General features: G+C 39.2%; 1 protein-coding gene across 1 annotated transcript in view; it reads left to right on the top strand.

Moving 5' to 3' along the window:
• Positions 1-16,480, top strand: part of LOC114797779 (inositol 1,4,5-trisphosphate receptor type 3-like) — a 32,851-nt gene that overhangs the window by 2,936 nt on the left and 13,435 nt on the right. The window contains exons 2-20 of the mRNA XM_028992849.1: positions 3,192-3,262; positions 3,688-3,809; positions 4,267-4,353; positions 9,129-9,287; positions 11,057-11,155; positions 11,267-11,350; positions 11,465-11,611; positions 11,777-11,872; positions 12,054-12,098; positions 13,353-13,492; positions 13,767-13,866; positions 13,946-14,106; positions 14,199-14,340; positions 14,690-14,851; positions 15,000-15,172; positions 15,283-15,402; positions 15,564-15,752; positions 15,900-16,151; positions 16,334-16,478. Coding sequence (XP_028848682.1) covers positions 3,192-3,262; positions 3,688-3,809; positions 4,267-4,353; positions 9,129-9,287; positions 11,057-11,155; positions 11,267-11,350; positions 11,465-11,611; positions 11,777-11,872; positions 12,054-12,098; positions 13,353-13,492; positions 13,767-13,866; positions 13,946-14,106; positions 14,199-14,340; positions 14,690-14,851; positions 15,000-15,172; positions 15,283-15,402; positions 15,564-15,752; positions 15,900-16,151; positions 16,334-16,478 — 2,494 coding nt within the window. The remainder of the gene's footprint in view (positions 1-3,191; positions 3,263-3,687; positions 3,810-4,266; positions 4,354-9,128; positions 9,288-11,056; positions 11,156-11,266; positions 11,351-11,464; positions 11,612-11,776; positions 11,873-12,053; positions 12,099-13,352; positions 13,493-13,766; positions 13,867-13,945; positions 14,107-14,198; positions 14,341-14,689; positions 14,852-14,999; positions 15,173-15,282; positions 15,403-15,563; positions 15,753-15,899; positions 16,152-16,333; positions 16,479-16,480) is intronic.

Below are 16,480 nucleotides of genomic sequence, written 5' to 3'. Positions count from 1 at the left end.
GCAACTTGTCTGTAACAAGTTTCACCTGTTCATAAGTTCATACAAAACAAACAAAAATGCCTCTGCATCCACTGAGTCAGCTCTTGAATTAACATTATGGGTACAAAAGACGAACACTGTAGTGGTATGAATGGAACTAATGCTCCAATCTAACCTAAAGCAAAGTATTTTCGGAACTTGGGGAGAATGGTGTAATTATTTGTTAATTACTAGAGGTGAATGGCTCTTGAGTCAGGACATTAGGGTAACAAAAGGAATTATTATAAGAAAAACCGGCACGAGGGCCAAAAAGAACAGAAAAGGGAAAGAACAAAAACAAACCCACAGGCATGTGGCAGTAAGTCTCTGGGAACACATTTATGCAGCAGCACCCACTGGGTGCATTGCTTTTAAAAGAGTCCTGAGCAATCAGGCGGCTTCAGATGAGATTACTCAGGACTCCTTAATCCGCCAAGGTGCTACTGAGGTGCCACTGTGTGCACCGTGTGCTGTGCTGCTGTGTATCACATGTGACAATCACTTCACTTTTAATCCGGTTCTTTAATCATCTGCTCCTGGGCGTCACAATATTCAAATAATGGTGACCATCTTGAATCTGGTCAGTCCTCATCTCAAACAGCCATGCAAAAATGATGTCAATATTAAATTCCTTATGAAAATGTGATTAACACATTTTTGTTATATTACTTTCAGGGGAACTATCACAAAAACATGTCCCCAAGCTCATAACTCCCCACATTTTGCACCATTTTTTTTAGCATCTACTGACATCTTGCTGACACAACCTGCTTTTGTTTGTTTGGGTTGCTACTAACCTGTTAGTAATTTCAGATGCTGATTAGATGACTAATGTGCCTTCACAGTCCAGACCAGGTGGTTGTCCACCAACAGGATAAGCGACCTCCACTCTTTACATACATTCAAATAGTTCTCTGTAGTTTGGGGGAAGGTGGCTAAGACCTGATTCCTAGATTCCAAGCCTGCAATTCTGATGCTTATCTTTTGCCCCCAGGGGCCACTTAAGCCAGAATTGGTTTTCAGGTTCTTCCTTGGACTGTTCTCTCCTGAAACAAATTCAGGACAAGTAAATTAGAAATGTATTTTACTTTAACTAATAATACAGTAAATTGCATTGACTAGTCGCTATGATGACGATAATTTTCTTACTTAATATTCCATGAAATTTAGCAGCAATAAACAGAGGATCTCAGGGCTTTGTGTGCCCTAATCCCAGACACACTTTGCATTTTCCATGCAAGGTTTGTCTGGCAAAGCATTTGATGAACCACTGAGTTGGTGCACCACGTTTACATGCCATTGAATTTACACACACTTCTGCGGCAACACACAAATTCACGCTTTTTAAATTTCTAGTTCAAAAATGTCATCAGATTTCATATCTGTATCTGAACATTTGTACTTGTTATGAAGGTTGAGTCAAATAAATCAGGGCGTTTTGCCTGGTGCACTCTCTGAAGTGAGTTTGTCTGCTTTGCATTTATTCAAGTCAGACACTCTGTAGTGTTGACGTGGATTGTTTATAAAATTTGATATATTAAGATGGAAGAGGATAAGAGGGGATAAATTAGGTGAGGGACCCTATTTCACGGCAGTGACCCTACATACATGCACACTCTCTCTCTCTCTCTCTCTCTCTCTCTCTCTCTATATATATATATATATATATATATATATATATATATATATATATATATAGTGTGTGTGTGTATGTGTGTATATAATATATTGAGAGAGAGTTTGTTTAGTTTTTGTCAGGTCGATTTACATGGAAAACCCTGATAAGGTTTAGCTTTAACAGATCTCATCTGAGAGTTTATCATGCCCTGAAGCACAACAGCAAGATTATTTAGGGAGAACAACACACATATACACACCAGTTTGCCTTTTGCCAGTTTTAGCAAACATTTGAGCAAATTTTGCATATGGTTCCTCCCATGTTGTGCTACACCCAAAAGACACACTTATTTTAAAGTAAAGTAAACAGTAATTGAGGTTGTTTTAAAATTGGGTTTTGAAAGTCAAAAGTCTAGTCCTCATCTAATTCATAATGTAGGAAGCAGTGAGTTCAAACGCTGACCCTTCATGGAAACTAAATTATTTCAAGCCATTCGTGTGTGTATATATACATACCCCAGAGTCCCCTCTCAGAGTCTGGCGTAACCTGAGCTCCGGCTGTTAATTACTGCAGCCAATTAGAGCAACTTTCATCTTTTGACCGTCATCATCACACGGTTGACATAAGTAGGCTACCCAGAGCTGTCCATTAGAGACAGTGGAAAGTAATTAACTAGGCAGTGCTTGATCTGAAAGGAATTTAGATGCAATGTAGGAATGTCATTTTAGATAGTTTATTGAGATTTTAGGTTATATTACCCTTTTAATATTTACACCCTTTAAGCCTACTGTAACATGAACATTGTTCAAATTAAAGGCAAGTTAAGAAGAGATGTTTATGGCGAGCTCTGAAGTGAAAAAAATATATATATTAATCAAAGTTTGGATTTTGGAAGGTGAGTCTAAAATTTACTTGCCATCTCTCAGGTTTGAGCACCCCTACAAAAGTATATCCTGTCTGCTTACTTTTCATTCTGACAAATTAAGAGTAACTGGTTTTCTTTTAACACTTCTAGCAGCAGACATTACTGAACATTCCTGAGAGCATTCTTTCTGTTCAACACTGAAAATAAATCAAAATCATCCATGTGTTTTATCATTTTATCCAATACGTTTCTGGTGCACCTATTTTTGTTTTGAATGTCCTCACATTTCATCCTAAATCCATTCAGCTATCAGCAAAGTGTAGAGAGAAATAAACCCATATGCCTGCAGGGATTACTTTTCTTAATTTAACATTGAACACTATAGTCTTGTTTTACATGTAAATTAATGGCATTTAGCAGACACGCTTACAATCAGTAATTACAGGGACACACTGGAGACACTCAGGGTTGTCTTGCTCAGGGACACAATGGGTAGTAAGTGAGGTTTGAACCTGTGAATTTGTGGTGTTCTAGTGAAGTGTGTTACTCACTAGACTACTATAAACTACTACCACCTACTGGTCACCTAGTTCTTAAACCTTCAAAAGTTTGATAGGTCAAGTGGATTTGCGTGTGTAAGTGTGCACACAGATGTCTCTGTGAAACTACATTGTGTTTGTGTGCCTGTAGGTTGGTAGATGACCGGTGTGTGGTGGAGCCAGGAGCTGGAGACCTGGAGAACCCCCCCAAGAAGTTCAGAGGTGAACTTTAAATTACAAAGCACTGTCATCAACAGGAACTATAGACTGCACTGTATGCAGAAGTCATTTGATAATGAATCTTAAAGTTTCATTTGTATAATTCATCAAGTACTATATAAAACATACAATTTGCTGTTTCTATGTGGAACGATACACAAAATACCATTACCATAGTTGTGACAAGATGTTATTTAATAGTCATTTTTAGTATAGCTCTAAAAACCTTATTATTAATAATGCTTATTAACATAAATTACTTAAAAATTACTTAAAATTACTTAAAAACATAAAAACTGAATGGTATAGCAGAATGTCCTCATGAGAGTAATATACACACAAACACACATTGAGATTGAGAGGGCATATGGCTAGAGTTTATTACGATGTTATCTCAGATATTTTCAAGTCATTGTCTTTCCCTTCAGACTGTCTATTCAAGGTGTGTCCAATGAATCGCTACTCTGCACAGAAGCAGTTCTGGAAAGCCAAACAAGCCAAACATGAGAAGGACAAGATAGCCGATGTTGTCCTGCTTCAGAAACTGCAGGTAGCAAAAAGTAATTATAGCACTGTGGCTGAAATTAATAACTAATAGGCTTGCTTGTATTATCAATTTTTTAAACTTTAGATTAGGCTGACAAGATATCTCATCTGGGCCAAGATATGATATGATAGAGGATAATTGGATAATATGCAAAACAACAAATGCATCTACATATATGTAACCTATACAATGTAGAATATATAGTGTACAAATTACTCACTGGATTTCTAATCTAATAAATCCTTTAAGATAAGGTGTCATTCATAGTAATGAAAGAGGCAGTAAATGTTGATGTTGTCATATAGTTGTTTATTGTGGCTTTATGTTTATTTTTTCATATAGTCCTTCTTTTACTTTCATTTGTTAACTGTTCATTGTCAACACTTTATACTTCAAAAAGAATTTACATTTGATAAATTAAATATTCTATTTAAGTACTGACCTTCTTTTCTCATTATAGCATGCATCTAACCTGGAGCAGAAGCAAAATGAGACGGAGAATAAGAAGGTCCATGGGGATGTGGTGAAATATGGCAGTGTCATTCAGGTATCACATTTGCAATTTACATTATCTAGTATAAGTGATCAGCATGACATTTTGTTATTGCTTTAGTGTCACTGTTTAACTTGATTTTTAATGGGGATTTTATGATTTGATGCAATTTGACCAGTCATGCATTTTGTTTGAAATTATTGGTTAACAAGCTGATCATGTTCAGTAACATTTCATTTATCATCCTCCACTGACTTGCCTTCTTCCTATAATGCATCCTGTATCCATCTCTTCCCTAGCTAAACTATTTACCTGGCTGTTCACAGGGTAACTTTGACTTCTTCAATTGTTCAAAGGTTCTTATTTGTCCTTCATTGTCTCCATGCTCATATGCTTCTATATTCTTTTAAACATTTTGGTTGGTACTGAACACTGCATGTTGGGTACACCCCACAAAACTTTCAGTAGTAGAGATGCCTCGATGTAGCTGTCTCACTGCCGGTTTGGCCCCAAATTCACCCCAGTATTCTCTTATACCCATTATTCCTGCTTCAGATGACAGGTAGCAATGTTGGTCACTTCATCTTTAGTGTTGTGGCTCATCTGTGTAGGTTTAAATGTATTTACCAATTGTATTAATTAAACTATCCTTTTTGTATAAATTACACAATGACATTGCTTCCAGTATTCTCAGAATTGTTGTTTTAGATGGGAAATGATAAGGGTTTGAATTAAGACCACATAATGCTCTACAGTTCAACTGTGGGTGGAAACTGCAGACTAGCAGTTCTTCCCTCAATCTGTGGCACACCCATCATTTACACCATGATAACCAGTTAATGATCAGCAAACATCCTGCCATACACTGAGGGAGCTAGACAAGTTTCTTTGACCCTGGGGAATTTTTTTACTGGAGTATGCGTCTCTACACGTCATGCTCTCAGACCCACCCAGGCGTCTGTCATTTATGTCTGAAATATCTGAGCAAACAATCAGTTTTGTTTTACTGTGAAGTTGATTTTGATTCATTATAAGCTTTCAGCAGCTTAACAACCTTATTGTAGGTTCCTGGGCTTCGAAATTAATATATTATTATTGTGGGTTTATATTATTTTGGCAAATAGACAGTTTCTATAAGTGTCCCTTGTTGGGATTATTATTACAAATTAGCATACAGTTTCCCACTCATAGGCAAGGCAAGTTTATTTATATACATTGCTCAAAAAATTATGGGAACACTTAAACTACACAATATAACTCCAAGTCAATCACACTTCGTGAAATCAAACTGTCCACTTAAGAAGCAACACTGATTGACAATCAATATGCTGTTTCACATGCTGTTGTGCAAATGGAATAGACAACAGGTGGAAATTATAGCAGATTAGCAAGACATCCCCAATAAAGCCGTGGTCCTGCAGGTGGTGACCACAGACCACTTCTCAATTCCTATGCTTTCTGACTGAGGTTCTGGTCACATTCAAATGCTGACAGTGATTTCATTCTAGTGGTAGCATGAGACAGAGTCTACAACCCAAACAAGTGCAGCTCATCCAGGATGGCACATCAATGCAAGCTGTAGCAAGAAGGTTTGCTGTGCCTGTCAGCGTAGTGTCCAGAATTTAGAGGCGCTACCAGGAAACAGGCCGGTACATCAGGAGATGTGGAGGAGGCCATAAGAGGGCAATAACCCAGCAGCAGGATGCTACCTCCACCTTTGTGCAAGGAGGAAAAGGAGGAGCACTGCCAGAGCCCTGCAAAATTACCTCCAGCAGGCCACAAATGGGCATGGGCCTGCTCAAACTAGGGCTGTTGAAATTAATCATATAATCCATGCATTGCGATGCAGATGTGGATGATTTTGCAACAAAGCAGTGTAGAACATAATCGATTATATTATAATAATGTTGCTTGGTGATTTTCTGGCGGCAGCATAAAACTCCTGGCTGCCTGATCTGAGTACTGCGCCACTATGGGTAGGAGTTTCACGTTGTGTAGTCAAAGTCGAAATGTGTTGAACTTTGATTGCTGCACGGCATGGCGTATTTTCGCGCGACCAATAGAATCAAAGCAGGCTAGTGTTCTTGGGAACACAAAAGCGGGAATGGACGAAAGGCTGATCTTAACAGTCTCTGAGTGTCCCGAGATCTACAACATCACATTATTGTATTACCGGTTTCACCCTTTTGTTTGTGCTGTGCCCCATGGCAAGTGCAGCGCATGCTACGTTCGGTCTGAAAGCTCCTTTAGATTTTCTCCAATGAGCAGAAAAATGGTCTGTGTTCAGTCCTCAGTCACCTGACAACACGGATGCGTGAACCAGTTGTTTTTCTGGCATTTGTGGTTCAGGTTGTAAGGTGTTTAAGTTGTTTTGTGGAGGAAACTCTGGTGAAGCGTGCAGAAAAAGGAGGCCTGCTGGGAAGAAAGATAATCACACGCCGCTGCTGGGGTTTCCAACACGCTCTCTATTTATTATGCTTACAGCACCTCAGATCCACCACTCCCAAGTAAATGTTGATAAGCGCTTGTACATGAGACGGGGACATTACACATACCAAACATTACTGTGTTTACAAAATACAAAATGAAATAATGAAGGGACCACAGGAGCTTAGACCAGTCTGCACGGTGGAGAGTCGATCTGCATCAGGACTGGGGCACATGCTGGTGCGGTTGGTCCTGGGTTCCTCCTAGACAATGCTAGACCTCATGTGGCTGGAGTGTGTCAGCATTTCCTGCAAGACAAAGGCATTTATGCTATGGACTGGCCCACCCATTCCCCAGACCTGAATCCAACTGAGCACATCTGGGACATCATGTCTTGCTCCATCCACCAACACCATGTTGCACCACAGATTGTACAGGAGTTGGCTTTAGTCCTGGTCTGGGAGGAGATCCCTCAGGAGACCATCTACCACCTCATCAGGAGCATGTACAGGTATTGTAGGGAGGTCATACAGGCACATGGAGGCCACACACACTACTGAGCCTCATTTTGACTTGATTTAAGGACATTACATCAAAGTTGGATTAGACTGTAGTGTAGTGTAGACTGTAGTTAATTTTGAGTGTGACTCCAAATCCAGACCTCCATGGATTGATAAATTTGAATTCCATTGATAATTATTGTGTGTTTGTTATCAGCACATTCCGCCATGTAAATAACAAAGTATTTAATAGGAATATTTCATTCATTCAGATCTAGGATGTCTAATTTTATGTTTGTGTATTTTTTGAGCAGTCTAGTATGTATCATACACAAGGGTCAGTCACTGCTTTTACAAAGCAAGACAAAGTTAAAAAGAAAAGAACAATGTATAAAAACCACAAATAAAGAAGACAGATTTCTCAAGTCTCTCGGTTACAGCATTAAATCTGTCCAATACTTTCTCACCCTTTTAACATCCCGATTGCATTTTAAGCTGTAATTATTCCATCAACAGCTCAGACCGGTCTACTTCGTTCTATGGAAGTGCCTACAAAATAGAAAAATATCTTAATGAATTCCTTTGCTTTGGAATGGAACCCTTAAAGGGCAAGTACCATGTGAAAATCTTAAGAAATGCGATGATTTTTAACCATAGTGACAAATCTGATATGGCTTGGTAGTTGGTTTCAGTGTTTGACTGCATATTGACAAAAAACATTTCATCATGTTTCGATTCAGCTCTTCTCACCATAAGATGACGGGCTCCTGCAGATATTAGAGACCTACAAGGATAATATACTTTGAACACATCAGAAATATATTTAGGGCCTAAGCTATTAAGTGAGTTGTACCCAAATAATAGTGCTTTAAAATCAATCCTGTACTAAACTGGAAGCCAGTGTAAAGACCTGATATTTGGATTAATGTGATCTCTCTTCTTAGCTTTGGTTAAAAGCTGCATTTTGAATGAGCTGAAGCTGTTTCATGGACTTTTTGGGAACTCCAGTCAACTTTGCAGGAAATAAAGGTGTTTTTTCTAAATCTGATATTTTTGCTTTAATGCTATTGTTGCTATGCTATTGTTGATATTTAAACATCAACACATCATTTTTTTTTTTTTTAAGAAGAAGGACTTTATTTTATCAACACAGTGTGGCTTTTAGAATGGCATCACAAAAGTCTACACCACACAAAATTACTGAGTATAATGTTAATATTTATTTTTTATTTAAAATAAACAATTAAAGGTCATAAACTAGACTTTATCCCATAATTTACTTTAATTAGATGTTAGATATTTTGTACATGGTTCACTGTTATATTTTGTTTGAACAATTGTGCTCATGTATTTTTACTTAAAACATGAGCAGGTCTGTTATGCTCTGGTTTCCTAGAAATTATACAAAATAATGATACCTATCCTCCTTAGATCATGCTTTCCATTGTAATTGGTTTATTATGTTGCACCCCTAAACATAAATGTTATTTATGCTGCCATAAATGTTATTTGATTGTCAGTTTAGTGTTTTGAATTTTCCAGGGGGTGTTCATCTGCTGAAGTGGTGTAATATATCTGTCCACATGGTTCTTATCAAGAATATTCTTCAGCCAATGTATTTTCCTTCAGTAGACTTTCAGTGGTGCTTTGGCACTGTGCTTTGATTATTCTTAATGTAGTTTTACTCTGAGTATTCTCACTCTTCAGTGAAATCTGTTTCTGTTTACCTTGAGATTATCTTGGACTGTTGGACTGATTTGGCTGGGTGTGAATAAACCACTTTCTACACTTGCGCCTCAGTTCTGAAAGCCAGACCTCTGACCACAGCTCTAAATGTCTCTTGTTAAAGGGAATCATGTACATTTGAAGTGATGTCATTTACAACCTGTCATGTCTTGACAGCTCCTGCATATGAAGAGCAACAAATACCTGACAGTGAACAAGCGCCTGCCAGCGCTGCTCGAGAAGAACGCGATGCGTGTCACGCTGGACAGCACAGGAAACGAAGGCTCCTGGCTCTTCATTCAGCCCTTCTGGAAGCTTAGGGCCGACGGGGACAATGTAACATCCTAGCATGCCCTCCTCTACTCATATACACACAGTTTTCACTCCTAAAACACAGAGTGTTTTCATGTGTGTGTGAATTCATGTGAATGGTTTGGAAGTGTTGTGCTGTGATAAAGTCGATAAAGTGGTGTGATAGGGTGGTAGTAGCCTAGTGGGTAATGCACTCGCCTATGAACCAGAAGACCCAGGTTCAAATCCCGCTTACTACCATTGTGTCCCTGAGCAAGACACTTAACCCTAATTTGCTCCAGGGGGGACTGTCCCTGTAACTACTGATTGTAAGTCTCTCTGGATAAGGGCGTCTGGTAAATGTAAAATGTGGGTGGTAGTTGCCTAGTGGGTAACACACTCGCCTATGAACCAGAAGACCCGGGTTCAAATCCCACTTACTACCATTGTGTCCCTGAGCAAGACACTTAACCCTAAGTTGCTCCAGGGAGACTGTCCCTGTAACTACTGATTGTAAGTCACTCTGGATAAAGGCGTCTGATAAATGCTGTAAATGTAAATGTAAATGTACAATGTAAAGTATTTGACCATTTATCACATTGGTTTCAGATCCTTAGACAAACTAATATGACTTAAATGACTTTAACTGTTTCATAAATTGAGCAATTAATTTACTGAAATAAAATGTTGCAATAATTAGATTTAGCCCTTATTGACTATATTAACATACATTTTCAGTTCACGTTTGAGGTAAACAGAACTGAATGATCCTCTTGGCTAGCTGGGACAATTTTGCAGCAGTCTTTAAAAGTGAAGACAATTAAAATGCATCATCATTCCTACGTATAATGTAAGCTATATTAACATTATAAGTAAGGTTATTTTTTGCAATGGCACATAATGTAATTATATGTGTTGTTGAGAAATAATTTTGCTCTTAGTAGGGACTATTTAAATCTGATAAAATCTAATAAAAATGAGCAGAGCAACAAAAAGGGTTTCATCTAAGCATTTAGTAAACCTCTTCTCGTGTTTAGTGCAGCAGACAAAGCTTCATGTTTAGCAAGTAAACACAACTCAACAAGTGAAAGTGAAGTAATTGTCATTGTGATACACTGCAGCACAGCACATGGTGACACAACAAAATGTGTCCTCTGCTTTTAGCCATCACCCTTAGTGAGCAGTGGGCAGCGGTAACATCTCCCAGTGTGAGATCACCAATGTGTCTTTCTTCTGAAATCATTCAAACAGTCCCTTTTATAGTAAATCTGACTTGGCCAGGTTTGTAACTAAAATTTGACTGTCCTCAAAGTAAAAAATTAAGAACTCTCTGCTTTTGTACTTTTACTCAAGTAGTATTTTAAAGTGAGGAGTTTTACTTATACTGGAGAAAATGTTGTGTCTTATACTTGTGTGGCTCTAGTTTAACTCAACTAGATCGCTTGTGTGTTTTGACAACCACTGGCCTATAGTGTACCTGAATTAAAGAAAGGTAGAGTATGCAGATGATTTTCAATTGACAAGTAAAGGGATTGTTAGAAGCATTTGGTTGCTGGTGCATCTGGTGTGACCTGTTAGGCATTCCCTTTCCCCCCAAGGCTGTCATAGATATTGTAAAAGTTCACTGGTTCAATAATATGTTGAGTCAGGCCCACTGTCAGAATTATTAGCTTTTCACCACACTGCATTTGATAATTAGAGAATTGTTGTTTATATGATGTGATGGATGCAAAAAACAAGGTATACTAATACACAAATGAAGTGGTGACATGCAAGCAAAAATCTGTGGAGTAACTTGCTGTGGTCTCTTGCAGGTGGTGGTGGGTGACAAGGTGATTCTAAACCCAGTGAATGCAGGCCAGCCTCTACATGCCAGCAACTATGAGCTGTCTGACCACCCTGGCTGCAAAGAGGTGATATCAGAATGATCTCATGGATAGGAATGTCTGTGCTGAGGCTGCAAATTTTATGGAGTGTCTAATTTTTGTAGAAAATAATAAATGACTAAATGTCTCCTCCTGCAGGTCAACTCTGTAAATGGCAACACAAGCTGGAAGATCAATCTCTTCATGATGTTCAGTGACCACAAAGATGAAGTGCTGAAAGGAGTATGTTTTTTATCTACTATCATCAGAAGCTGCCAACCATCACTTAATTTGGCACTGATGGCATCAGTCTAATATTTGGTTAATAAGCTTTACATTACATTTTTTTTATTTAAGGGCGATGTTGTTCGGCTCTTCCATGCTGAACAGGAGAAGTTCTTGACATGTGATGAGTACAAAACTAAGCTCCATGTGTTTCTGCGCACCACCCTACGTCAATCTGCAACATCTGCCACCAGCTCCAATGCATTGTGGGAAGTTGAGGTGATGTGAAATTATGCAACCCCAATAGTAGCATTTGGTTTTATTTTTATGATGCTTTCTTTGTGTTTGCATTCAGCCACAATATTTCATGTCTTTTCTAAAATGTGAATGTGGATACTGGATTAAAGCACATATTTATATATGCGTTCCTTTCTTTCTCTGAAGGTGGTGCATCATGACCCTTGTAGAGGAGGAGCAGGCCATTGGAACAGCCTGTACCGCTTTAAACACCTGGCGACTGGGAACTACCTGGCTGCAGAGGTAAAATCCCACATAGTGGTGTAGTGACCCAAGTGTAGAGTCCTAGGGCCAGAGCAGGAGCTGATAAGTCTGATTTAGTGAGCATCTCCTTTCATGGAGGACAGCAGAGGTTTGGCAAGCCCATATTCAGGCTGTAATGGTGGAAAGGATCATTCCCTTCTGTCTTCATTTGTTTTTGTAGGAAAATCCAGGTTATAAAGGCGACAGCAGTGAAATCCAAACTGTTGTGAGTATTGGTCTGTTCTTGCAGCTCTGTGATTTTATCGAAGCAGAGCTTTAGCTAATGCTCTACTCCCCCATGCTGTACACAACCAAACCTGAAAAAAAAACACATACGTAGTTTTCATTCAGTGTGTGTAATAATATGATTCTAGGATTTTTTTAGCAACCCCAAATGCCTGCAACACAAGTTGCAATGTTTTTAGCATTTTGTTCTTGCTGTGAGGTGGCTGGCTGATGCATGCAAGAGTTTTTCAGCAGTGATTTTTGTTGGTAAATGTGAACTGTTCATGTTTTGCCAGTCTGCAATATTTGCCTGATCTGTGTGTGCATGTGTCCAGTGCTGTGTGACCATGCCCATGAGTATGAATGTTTACACACACAATCACATGATGATAACACAGTAAGATTATTTCTATCGGGAGTAAAAAATTGACAACTCCCTTATTTCCCATCTGTGTGCATGCATGCACATGTGTAGTTTTCTTCTGCAGAATGGTGATCGAAACAGCAGTCGCTTATGACAGACAATGATTATTGGTCTAATTTGTGGAGTGGTTGCAATAATTGGAGAAAAATTGAAAGGTCACAGGGATTTAGTTTAATTTGCATTAACTGGTGCAAAGGCCACGCAAAAGACTTGCTAACTGTGCTGTAAATCATTTTGCCACTTTAGTCCCTAAACTGGCTAAAGTGCTAAACTGCTGTTTACCTGCAATCTGCATCTCTCCTTGTAACTGCAGTGAATTGCACTTTACTTTATTGTGCTTCATGAGTGATATTTGCATAGGAATAATGTTTGGTATTGCACCCCATCACGCAGTGTTTGTTATTTTGTTTTCTTTTTTACTTAACCCAGCTAGCTGGCAGTTTTTGCTGAAAAGCCATTGCTTGCTAAGTAACTAGACAAAAAGGTGGCTCATGCTGAAACTCTTTTAGTGGTATCTTATGTATCTAAGAGGATACTCACTTACATCCAGCTTTGCCTAAATTTTGAATGAATAAAAATGTTTTATCATTATATAACCAGATCCAGAGATATTAGGTATAAAATGCTTAGGATCAGATGGTAATATGGCCACATAAATACTAGAAGCATGGCTGGATTGTAAGTTGGTGGTATGAACACTTTCATCTGTGTGCAACTTGGCTTTCACTGCTAGCTTGTGCTTAGCCTGCTCCTGTGTGCTGCGTGCATTTATAGAAAAGGTTATTCCAAAGCCACAATTGAAGTTTATCAGAAGGTGACTGATCTCCCCAGATGGACAGCCGTAGCAACAAGAGGAGCCTGGGGGAGAGAATAAAGTACAAGCTGGTGGTGGTGCCCCATGGCAACGATATCGCCTCTCTGTTCGAGCTGGACCCCACTACACTCCAGAAGAATGACTCATTTGTGCCACGGTACAGGACTGAACCCACACAGATACCGTTTAAAACCAGAGGTGGACGTTTCATGTCCAGTTGTTTGGGAATATCAAACCTGCAATAGATTAAAAGAGACTGGAGAATGTGTTTTTTGAGGAGTTGTTAAGCTTTAAGCTGATGGTGCCAAAATACACTGCTTTGTGTTTGCTCTTTCTTCAATTTGAACTCTCCACCATGTAATATAAAGCTATAAAAAGCAGTATTTATAGAGGTGTGGTAGATGGAAGGTAACCTTGTGTTGTTTCGGCAGTAATTCCTATGTGAGGCTTCGCCACCTCTGCACCAATACATGGATCCAAAGCACCAATGTTCCTATTGACATTGATGAGGAGCGACCCATACGTCTCATGGTGTGTCCACATGGTGCCATTTTTTTATTGTGGTGGCCCAAAATACAGAATCATCTGACACGCCTTTCTCTGTCTACAGCTCGGGACATGCCCTACGAAGGAGGATAAGGAGGCCTTCGCTATTGTATCTGTACCAGTGATGGAGATCCGTGATTTGGACTTTGCCAATGATGCCAGTTTTATGCTAAGCACTGTGGTGGACCGCTTTACAGAGGGCTTCATCAGCCAGAATGACCGGAGGTGCAGTCTTCAGTCACTAATGTGCTTTCATATCTTAATTCAAGACACTCTGGGGGGATTTACACCACAATTGTCTCACTTTTATCTTACAGATTTGCCATTAAACTTCTAGAGGACTTGGTGTTCTTTGTGGTGGACCAGACTAACAATGGACAGCCAGTTCTAGAGGTGGTGATGGGCAAACCCAACCGTGAGAGACAAAAGCTCATGAGAGAGCAGAACATACTGAAACAGGTATCACTCTAAGGTTCTTTACTTCATAATAAAGCAGTCTACTGCAGTCTAAAAATGTGATACTGATTATTCAGTGGAAATTAGTCTGGATTTTTTTTTGTATAACTTTTTCAAAGAGAGATAATTAATAAAAAGGTTTTATTGCATTAACAAATTTACTTGTATTTGGATAAGATAGTTGGATAAGCTACTAAAGGCTTTTCACAGTTGTGTATGCATACTTTTATCTTTTTCACTGAAATATGTAACTTATCTCTGCAATGTGTTTAGTAGTTTAGTAAATTTTTCATTGAACCGATCATGTTCCTGACAAGCTAGTGTAATAAAATGTGTTTTTTGTTTTGCACAGATATTTGGCATCATCAAGGTCCCATTTAAGGAACGAAGGGATGAGGGTCCCTTGCTGCGACTAGAGGAGCTTTCAGACCAGAAAAATGCTCCCTACCAGTACATGCTACGCCTGTGCTACCGTGTACTGCGTCACTCGCAGGAAGACTATCGTAAGAACCAGGTACTGGGTTTACAGTCAGGCTTACTGTACTTACTGGACATTGCCCCCACCACCCCCATTGTCACCCCGATGCGCATAAATAAAATAATTTATTGGTCAGTGTTCTGATTCTATGAATAAATTCTATGAATTGTTTTTTGGTTTGCAGGAGCACATTGCCAAGCAGTTCGGGGTGATGCAGTCCCAGATTGGTTATGATATCTTGGCTGAGGACACCATCACTGCCCTGCTGCACAACAATCGAAAGCTGCTAGAGAAGCATATCACTAAAACCGAGGTGGAGACATTTGTGAGTCTGGTGCGCAAAAACAGGGAACCCAGGTAGTTTCTACTGCTTTTATTCACAACACATTCTTCTAAAATGATAGGTTGCACAAATTAACATAATAGATTTGTTAATGCAATCATGATGAAATTGTGTTTTCCTGTAGGTTTTTAGACTACCTATCAGACCTCTGTGTGTCAAACAACGTTGCTATACCAGTGACCCAGGAGCTGATCTGTAAGTGTGTGCTGGACCCGAAGAACCAGGACATCCTTATCAAAACAGAGTGAGCAGCATTTCTACACACATAACCCACTATTGTCCCAAACAACTTACAACAATTATAGTTTTGAGTACTGAGAACATTTTTATTTATAATCAGTCAGGAAACATACATTTTTATAGAAATGAAACATACTCTTTTATTCAACACATGGCCTGGTGCAGACGCCGTCAGCCCAAAGAGATGCCACATGACTCTGACTACATGCGCATAGAGGACTTTACTGAAGAGGACGAGGTTTGGCTGATGTGGATGGACAAGACAAATGAGACACAGGAGAAAAGCATCCGCCAGCTTGCACAGGAGGCACGGCAAGGAAATGCTCATGATGAGAATGTGCTCACTTACTACAGGTACTACTGTGCATCAAACATTCTGTTTTTTGGCAAAATAATCCATAGATCTCCTGTTTGTTTTCTCTGAGCAGTAATGGATTATGACTTATAATATACATATTAATAAGCAAAAATGCCTGATTAGGATCTCTTGATGACTTTCAGGTACCAGCTGAAGCTGTTTGCACGCATGTGCCTGGACCGCCAGTACCTGGCTATCGATGAGATCTCCAAACAGCTGGATGTGGAGCTCATCTTCCTCTGCATGATGGATGAGACACTGCCTTTCGACCTTCGGGCGTCCTTCTGCAGACTCATGCTACATGCACACGTTGACCGTGACCCACAGGAGCTTGTCACACCGGTGAAGTTTGCTCGCCTCTGGACAGAGATCCCCACTGCCATCTCTATCAAAGAGTATGTCCACTTCCTGTTCAAAATTGTAAATAGACACTAATAAGAAACCATATAATATAGAATTTTAAGACATTCCTACATATTCTTGCATTTAAGATTATTTTGGAACTTAGGGCTTTACATTTCACCTCAGTTCACCTCTAATGTTGTTCTTTTTGTCCTTTGTACTTTCCTTCTCACAGTTATGACTCCCACATGGACTACTCAAGGGATAACAAGAAGAATAAATTTGCTAACACCATGGTGTTTATGGAGGAGTACCTAAATAATGTCCTTAACGATGACTTGCCTTTCACCAATGAAGAGAAGAACAAACTTACTTTTGAGGT

The sequence above is a fragment of the Denticeps clupeoides genome, chromosome 10 (genome assembly GCF_900700375.1).
Source record: "Denticeps clupeoides chromosome 10, fDenClu1.1, whole genome shotgun sequence".
Taxonomy (NCBI): domain Eukaryota; kingdom Metazoa; phylum Chordata; class Actinopteri; order Clupeiformes; family Denticipitidae; genus Denticeps; species Denticeps clupeoides.
This window is presented reverse-complemented; position numbering and strand designations above follow the sequence as displayed.